At 35.9% G+C, this 9225-nt stretch overlaps 1 protein-coding gene across 12 annotated transcripts in view; it reads left to right on the forward strand.

Moving 5' to 3' along the window:
• The window catches only part of C6H14orf39 (chromosome 6 C14orf39 homolog), a 29971-nt gene extending 20958 nt beyond the window's left edge, over positions 1–9013 (forward strand). For all 12 annotated transcript variants that reach the window (XM_021403297.1, XM_021403303.1, XM_021403304.1 and 9 more), the window contains 9 exons: positions 126–265; positions 733–812; positions 2964–3049; positions 3142–3206; positions 4330–4400; positions 5434–5591; positions 6083–6218; positions 7566–7623; positions 8341–9013. In XM_021403297.1, coding sequence (XP_021258972.1) covers positions 126–265; positions 733–812; positions 2964–3049; positions 3142–3206; positions 4330–4400; positions 5434–5591; positions 6083–6218; positions 7566–7623; positions 8341–8543 — 997 coding nt within the window. In that variant the 3' untranslated portion in view covers positions 8544–9013. The remainder of the gene's footprint in view (positions 1–125; positions 266–732; positions 813–2963; positions 3050–3141; positions 3207–4329; positions 4401–5433; positions 5592–6082; positions 6219–7565; positions 7624–8340) is intronic.

Genomic DNA, 9225 nt, shown 5'->3' on the forward strand with positions numbered 1-9225 from the left:
TTATAGCTGGGACTGAAAAGAGGTAGAATCCCCCTGGAAGCATGCATTTCTCTTGAGAACTCCACTTATTTGAAGCTGTTGGATTTTATGATTTCTTATCTATTTTTTTTATTATTATTTTTTAGGATATTTGAAGAGAGTGAACATCCTTCTTTGTTACATGAGAAACATCAACTGTATAAACCATTACAGCTCCCATGCATTCCTCGGAAATCAGTCCAGTCTTTACAGACAGCTAGATTCTCTATGCAGCAAACAGAAACAGGTGCAATGTGCTTCTAATGATCTTTCTTTTTTTCTTTTTTTGGTGAGGATTTTCGGTTATTTTTTGTGTAAATAAATGGAAACCATGGCAGTGAATATACTCAAAAATATACTGTTTTACTGTGATGGATGTAGCTAGGCTTTCAACAGAAGTTGGCTACATACCTGTCTTTATGTTCTGAAGACCTCTGACTTCTCTCTCATCTGTTCATTGAGTCAAGTGAGATGGCAGAAATACCTCATACATTGCATCAGAAAAATCTGAAACATACTTTTGGTGATGTTTGTAAATCTATGGTAAATGTTGACTAGTATTTGTAGTAATATGCCTTCTACTTTCATGTTTTGTGCCGTCTTTGTTTTAGCTCCTCATGAACAGGAAAATTTGTACAATTTGTTGACAAGTTAAGTTTAACGATGCAATGCTTTGGAAACTCAATCCTGTTTATGTAATGTTTGTTACTTTAGGGAGAGAAGAAAAAGAAAATCCTACGGAACAGTCAGTTGCTACTAGCAGTTCTTCGAGCCATGCAGAAAATCCAGCACAGGTATGTAGTTCTTCCCCTGGAAAAATGTGAGATAGTATAATCTGTTGTATGTGGTTGCTTAAATACAAAATACTTCAAATATACCCAGTGCTATTTTATCTTACATAAAACTTGTTAATGATGGATCCAAGATGCTGAAGACTTGGTAATCAAAAAAATCTTTCTTTGGTGCCATTTCTAATTCAACCAAAATTACCTAAGTTATTATAAAGTGATTCATGTTATTACTGTCACTGACATTAAATATTCTAATACTGGTTCCTTGTAGAAAATCTGCTTTAGCAGGGGTGTTGGACTCGATGATCTCTTGAGGTCCCTTCCAACCCCTGTGATTCTATGATTCTGTGTGATTCCTTTCCACGCTTGATGTGAACTGTATGTCCAAATAATTTCTGTAAGAGTTTTAAACGTGTAGAATAACCTTTGTAGATTCAGTTGATTGTATGCAGCAAAGTTTTGGAACTCAAGAAGGAATATAATCTTCTATTACTGATTAATCATCAGTCATCTACTCTGTGAGAAGGAATTTCATTAAGGACTAAGGGTGTAGGATGCTCTGTGGGACTGTCTACAGTTCATCCAGAAAAAAAAAAATGGCTTAGAGGAATAAAACCTCAGTAGCATTTCTTTGTACACTTCAGAAGTCCACAGGTGCGTTTCCTTCTCTATCCCATGCGCAAATAACTCCTGTGGCATTTTTTTGAAAAGGAGAAGTGTATTGCAGCTTAATATCTTAAATACACAAACACAGTAAAACAACCCAGAAACAAGCTGGAGGAATAACTTGCACAGTCACAAAACAAAACAAAAAAACCCACACTAATAAAATCACATTAGGTGAAAGAAAATTCACAGGGCTGCTAGACTGCTGAAGTATAAAAGGAGTACTGGAAAAGGTGGCATCATCAGAGATGAAATAAGTAGTTTGCAACTATTTTGGCTGTGCGGCAATTTGGAGAAGTTTCCATACTGAAACTTTTTTTCATAAGGTACATGGACATAAGGTACTGGACCTATTTCAAACCAAATGTCAATGAACAAAGAAGTTTGCCAAATAAAAAAAAAAAAATAACAGGTGTGATTTTCTTAACAACTTTCAAAGGAAATCAAGGTTATTGCGAGTACATCATTAAATGCTTTAGGGTGGAGCCCGTGGGAACAAAACCAACTTAATTAAATGATGCAAGACAGTGTGAAGTGCAAGAGCTAGACTGGATGAAGCAAGACCACAATAAACTTCAGGTTGTGATTTGTGACAGGCTTGGGGAGTTGAACAGGATGAAGATGATTCATGGCAGGGTTGTTGCCTGGGTAATCCAGACGAGGATGGTAATCTGGGACCTAGAATTGCACTTAGGAAACAGTGGGAAGCAGAAAGTCAAGGTTGAGGGAGATTTAAGAAAGGGTGACGGCAACATGAAGATGGAGTCAGAGGGAAAATAAAAAGATTGGAGGAAAGGAAGTTTTTTGCTTCCGAAAAGGAGTGCTGTAAACTAAAGGAGGTGAGTGACAAACAGATTCTGCATACCCAGCCCTTTTGTCCCCCACCTTGAGTTGAATTCAGTTTGATACATTTTGCAAAGTAAAAACAAACCAAAACTAGGAGCTCCCTGTGAAATGATATGTTATCTCATGCTGAGGCATAGATTCCTAGTGCCACTCTGCCCATAGGGAACAAATACATGCTGCAGGTTTGAGTCAGACCTTCTGATCTGGTGAACATCTGTGAGGGGAGTGTTTCCTTGTTACCCACAATTATTCAGTCAACACAGCAGACTTACTCACTTCTGTGCCTTCTCACTTTGGCCTTAGGAGGTGGAGATAGGCCTGGCTGCAGTAGTAGTAAACCTGGATAAAGTTTGCAAATTGTGTAATGTTGTTTGTATGACTGAAAAGTTAGTCATTCTCCTCTAGTTATCAATGCTGTGAATGCAACTTTATTAGAAATAACAGATGTGGGTTTGGGTATCATGTAGAAAAAAATGTTGAACTGTATGTGAAGCAGACAGGCAAAAAAAAGTGTATATGTTGCATAATCCCTAAAAAGAGCTTAACTGAATAAATTTATGCAATCTAAGAACAAATTAGAAGGGTAGTGTCAAAGTGACAATTTCATGTGCTGCCTCATTTGAATTTTTTGTGATGTTTTAGGTGGTTATTGGCACTGCTGCGGCTACTGATCTACAAGTAGCCCAAGTTCCATCAGTAGCAAGTTTTCAAAGCCAAACACAGTTCAGGTAATTTTTCTCTAATGAAGTAGCTTTCATTTTTATGATTAAAGTTCATGGAAATAATCCACAGTCAAACAAGTGTAATTTTTGTCTTTTAGACTGCTACGGCCTCCAAAGCAAGTGACTACTAATCAACAGTTTGAGAGTGAGAAAAGTGTAATAGGTAAAGTATCACTGCCATCCTTTGATCAGATGTGCTGTTACTGTATCCTGATCACATAATGATAAAACAGAGTATTCTCAAAGCCACACTGTGCCTCTGATATGAAATGGACCACCATTTGTTTTCCTTCTCCTCTTTGATTATTTAGTTCTAACTTATGAATATAGCAGGCAGGCTGAGTCTTAGTTTAAATGGAGACTGACCTGTGCAGTAATGTGGGTGCATTCTTCACTGACCTCTGCTAATAAACAGAAGCCCCCAGAATTTGTGGTAAATCCACGCTCTTAGCCTCAGGTGGTTTGGGTAAAATGAAAACCTGTCTGCAAGTCTACTGAGAAAGCATGAGAAAGTGCAAAGAAAAGGGCTATAACAAACAAAGTAATACAGGAATCTTGAAGCATCAGATTAAGATTATTAAGAATGAAAATCAATATCAGAAATACACACAGAATGCTTACAGAAACAAAACAGAGTATCTACAAATGCACCTGTAGTTTTGAAAATCCAGGGCACTGAGCTTTAGTTTAGATGTATTTTTTTCCTAATCACACTGTCAATTTAATTCCATTTTAAAAATTACAGTCCATTTTTTTTTCTATAAGTAGAATCCTAATTATGTGTCTTTAAACAGATGATCTTAACTTACAGTGTACGAAACATTGCAAGGTCTGAAGCTTAGAGCAGAAATTTGGGTCACATTCTTCTCTTTTTTTATCCTAGCTTTTGCCCAGGTCTTTAGGACACACTTCATCAATCTCAGGGATGTGTTTTTTATATTGTTTCCATGTGGTTTCTATTGGCTGATACAATCATTCTCAGAGTGCAACAGAAGGATTAGGCAAAAATAGCACTCAGGGAGCAACAACTAAATTTGAAGAACTTACCAAACAATATGAAGCAGCCTTAGTACAGCTTTGACAACAATAAGTGGCAGAACAAGAGGGAACTATTATGAAAATTGCCACAGAGTGGGTTATTATGAAAACTACAGTCAGAACACTTCTTTATCAATAGCAATGCCAAGTTAGTAAATCTTTTTCAAGGATTCTTTCCAGCAACATCATTTTTATTTATCCATTTAAAATGCTGTTATAACATGAGGAGTGCTGTCTTCTTTGCATAGAAGACCAAGAGGACAAACGTGATGATAAAGAAGCAGGAGATGAGCCTAAGGATTCTTCTTACATACCTCAAGTGAGCAGAGCATTCTTATGTCTTAAATAATTATGTTACTTACAGTAATCAATCTAACTTGATATTTTTGAATCTTTTGGCAAGAGGTAATTGGAATTTTCAAGAACTGGCAAAATAACTCATTATAAGGCAACCAACATTTGAAGCCATTTCTTGTCTTCTGATTAATAATAACATAATGATCTTGAGCATGTCAGCATTCTGGGTTTTTTTTTATGTTACCTTGACAATGGGACATTGAGGACAACCATCCCAGCACATTCTGGTTTTTAGATAGAACTGTTGCATGTAGTTTTCATCTGCATTTGAACATTCTTTGCATTTTTGCGTTTGAAACTCACTTTTCCCATGAAAGTATGGAAAATAGGCTCTGTGCTGGCTACAGACTCTGGATGGCTTTCTTTACGCTGCTTTGACTAGGTGTACTTGAACAGCAGTTTGAGCTCACCATGCCATATTATTGAAGCCAGTTCTGTGTACAGCTTGCATATAATGGTGATACTGAGATCAAGTCTGAGACACTCAGCATCCTCTAGCTGGCTTACTACAGGCTCATGCCCACAGGCAGCTGGTGGAGAACAACCTCTTTGAAACAATATTGAGTTTAGTGGAAATTGCTCCACGCAATCCAAGTGTACATTCTCAGTTAACATTTCCTGCGAAAGAGAAGATATTCTTAGTGAGATAATGTGTATTCTGGTGACTGTGTTCCTTTAATTCGCTAGGGAATGTCGAGAACAAAGCATTGTTTTCAGCCAACTCAAATGTTTCTTTTGTTTGAATGAAAATGTTCATATGTAGTTTCAATGGGAAGAAGTCAATTTTATTTAGTTAAATTGAGGTTGCAGTTGTAACTATGGTGAATATGCAACTGGGAGCATTTTATTACATTTTATTAAATTCCATTTATTTTTCATGGAAATAAAAATGACTAACCTTAAAGCATACAATGAGTATGCTTATAGAAATGGACTAACAATATTTTGGAAAATTATATATGCCATAAACATTATTGTACATTTCTTTTTAACAGGACATGCACACATATTTTAAGCCAAACGAGAATAATCCTGACAGAGCAGAAGAAAGCACAGAACATTTTCTAAGAGCACCTGAAACACCTGAGTTTGTCGGAACACCTGACTCAAAGGGGAAGAAAACCCAGTTTTCTAAAACACCTCCATTTGACTTGTATGATTACAGCTTTTACCTAGGTTTCATGAGCATATTTGTAATGATGCTTATTGTATCAGTATTTCCTCAGTTTTTGAAAGATGCTATAGAAAGGCTTCCATAGAAAGCTCTTCCAAAAAATAGACCAAATCTTTTCTAAGTTAGATTTTGTTCATGCAATATAATTTCTACTTGTAGATTGCTTTTTTTTTTTTTTCTTTTTGAAAGAGGGAGACTTTTCTTAGAAATATGTGAGCAGGTTCTTTGTAGTTCCTTTGCTAAGACTGGTTTTTTAAAACATCTTTTCTTGGAGCATGAAAATGAAAGGAAGGGAATTAGTTAAGAGCATCACCTCACTCTAATTTAGAGGGTTGTGTCAGCTGTTATGTCTTCCAGGAAGCGATTACTGATGGAAGCTGTAGGAATGTAGGAAAGTCAGAAAGAACAAAAAGCCACTTGAGCTACTTTTTAAAACCATTGATGTAGTTTCTACCTTTCTCTCTTCACAGCATTCACAACATGGGTTGTGAAGAAACCACATCAAAATCTCCTGCTTTCTTTTCTCTCTTGGGCATCTCCCAGAAGTCACCTGGCTTTAATTTGTTTGATTCTTCTGTATTTGGAGCAGAAAATTCGTGTGATGAGGTAAAAATTAGTACTTAAGAATATTAAATTTCCACAAGCCAAAACGTGCTAAGGAATTAGTAAAAACTATTTTTTTCCAAGTGAGACCCCTTTTTGGCAAGTATATTTTAAGAGCTTGCTTCATTTTACACTGGATATTCTTTGAAAATGCTTATCTCCTTACCTGTTAATACCCATGTGATGAGGTCTGATCAAGGGTGGATCTTTCCCATGTGGATATGCAGATGCACAGATAACTAGATTTACAAAAAAGGTTTCTGACTCAACATTGCAATGCAGAATTTTAGGCACCTTAGCAGAATTCACTACTCACGTGCCTATCCTGTTTTGTTTGGCTGTAGCAGGGAATCAGTTATTTAAAATGTTAGGTTTTTATCCTCCATGTTTCACACAGTGAGGCACTAAGGGAAGGAAGAAAAGTTCATCTACTAGGAATATGGAATCCTGGTAATGTTTCTTATCTTTTGCCCAACTACAGTGCTCTAGAGTAATTTTTTTTTTCTTTCTATGCTAGTAATAGGTAATTGGACATCCAGGATCAGTGCATAGTGCAGTGGTTAGGTATCACTCACTGGTAATGCATATTCAAACCTCATTATGCAAATAAGGGAATGGAATCCTGGTTTCTCATATCTCAGTGGGCTTGCTCAGCCTTGCAGTTACTAGGTAAAAGCTGAAGGAGGAAAAGCACTTTTTTATTTTGTGTTTGGAGAAGTATGTGTTGGTGATACTACCTGCTATCAACTGTGTGTAGGAAGGAACAGGCTGGTGAGTAGTTTGTGAATGGTTTAGGAATGAGATGGGTGTAGGTAAGTCACATAATGCTCTCAGATCTCATATTATATCGTGACAGCTCAGGAATTTAGCAGTGTCTAGTGGTCACTTTATTCTGGGGTTAGATGGAAGTTTTGAACTTATCTATCCATTATAAATCCAGGTTAAGAGCTCTTCTGAAAGGTAGTAAGTGCTTATTTTATCATTCCTTCTGGCAGTGCTAAGTCTTATGAGGAGGCTGTAACTCTGCTGTTGCTTAGAGGTTTCCTAAAATTTTGCAGGATTAAATACTTTTGAATCTTTTCAGGTTGAAATACAGCAGAAAATCAGATCAGGTTTTGGCCTGTTTACAATCTGGTGTTTTTTTCCAGAAAGACTAAAGGTGTGCATTTGTAGATGTCACCAAAACACGAAACTTATTAAAGAGCTTACCTTGTAACTTCAGGGTTTTGATATATAAATTTAGATACTAATATTCATGGGGAAAGTGTCTTTCTCATTTATTATGTATCAGCATTAGAACTTATGTTTTGTCCTCCTCATTTGTTAACTAAAATGACTGCTACGTTTCAGATAGATGAAGGTTATTCTGTGGGAAACTTGAATCTCATGTCACCACATAAAGATTTTGGTAAGTCTAAAAGCAGAAAGTATTTGAAAGTGTTTCTGCATATCAGCTGTATTTTATTTATGTTTAATGGCTGGTGAGCTCACAGTTCTGCTTAACAAGGCACCTTTGTTTGTGTAAAAGATGTTCATTTGTTATATGTTGATCTGTGGTATTCCTATTTAGTGGCTTATTATGTCCATTTGTATTTTGATTAGCTTAATTTTTTCTCAAATTACCTGTCTTATGGGATTCAAGTGTCTGAGATGTCCTGAAAAAAGAGATGTGAGAGTGTGTGCTTCAAACACACCTAATACAATCCCTGGTTCTTCTGAGATGAACAGCAAGAGCGGAGAAATATTTTTAAGTGTCAAAGTTCTGTAAGCTTTTTCACTCCTAGAAAGAACTCTGTTCTGTTAATGTAAAAGTTATAGTACTTGGTAAATACAATTTTTTAACTTAAAGCTCTCAGCTTAGTGTTGAAAGAACAGATATATTGTTTCCCTCTCCCCACAACTGGAACGAAAATAGTTTCCAAATGATTAAAGAAACCTAGATCATAAGTTTGCATCACCGGAGGTGCACGATACAAAAATAGCACAGGTGAGACAGGAGAATCAGACATCATAAACCATGTTTTCCTCTGACACTCAGCAAATGTTGAGAGTAAAATATTATTAAAGAAACGTATGCTGAATGCAGTAAATATTAATGTAATAATATATTATGTATTCCATATAGGAAGCTTATTTGGGAAATCAGATAGTGAGGATACGTTTGCCTTTCCCTTCCCCTTGGAATCAACTTCTCATGCTTTTGGAGATGGCAAAGATGACTTTAGTTTTCCGTTCGCATTTGGACAAGATCAGAGATCATCGCAGTCTCCTTCTGTGAAAGGTTTTCATTCTTCCTTGCAAAATACGAAGCCATCTACATTCTTTTGAATACCTTTGACTTCCTTTTAAATTCTTTTCCTACTCAGCCTTGACAAATGTTTCCATTTTCTTAAGATAAAGTACAAAACGTTTCACCTTCTTTCATTTCACTTAACACATTATTGCAATTGCTGCAAGAGCACTTGTATATTCATCAAGTGCGTGCTTTGGGATGCAGCTTTTATTTTTCTTATTTATGTTCTAAATACGTTGTTTTCGTAAAATGTGATGATATGCTCTACCTAAATTGACTCTTAGAAGCTGCAGAAATGCCATTTTAAAATAGTATGTGGAATGAATTCATTATCTGTGAGAGCATCCAAACTTCTAGATGAGTGTTTATAATCTCTGACTTAAGCATTAGTAACAGTAACTGTTTATTGTACCGGACAAAGCTGAATTTGAGTTACTGTTCTTAAATTGGTTATCTGTTATAAAATTCTTGCAATAAACATTTTCATTAATTTTATGTAAAGTTTTGTAGTTATTTCTTAAGTTACGAAGTGAAATAATGTTGTAGTAATAATATTTGACTTCTGTCTTTCTAGCTTAAAATGCTGAAAGCAAAGTAAGGTCCTTCCATTTTATCTGGTGCTATGGTTTGTTTATTTGTTTTAAATATACAAAAGCAGACTTTGGAAACTGTCTAACTGTGGTCAGTACAAATACATTCAAATACATTCACCAGGTT

Source organism: Numida meleagris, chromosome 6 (genome assembly GCF_002078875.1).
Source record: "Numida meleagris isolate 19003 breed g44 Domestic line chromosome 6, NumMel1.0, whole genome shotgun sequence".
NCBI lineage: Eukaryota > Metazoa > Chordata > Aves > Galliformes > Numididae > Numida > Numida meleagris.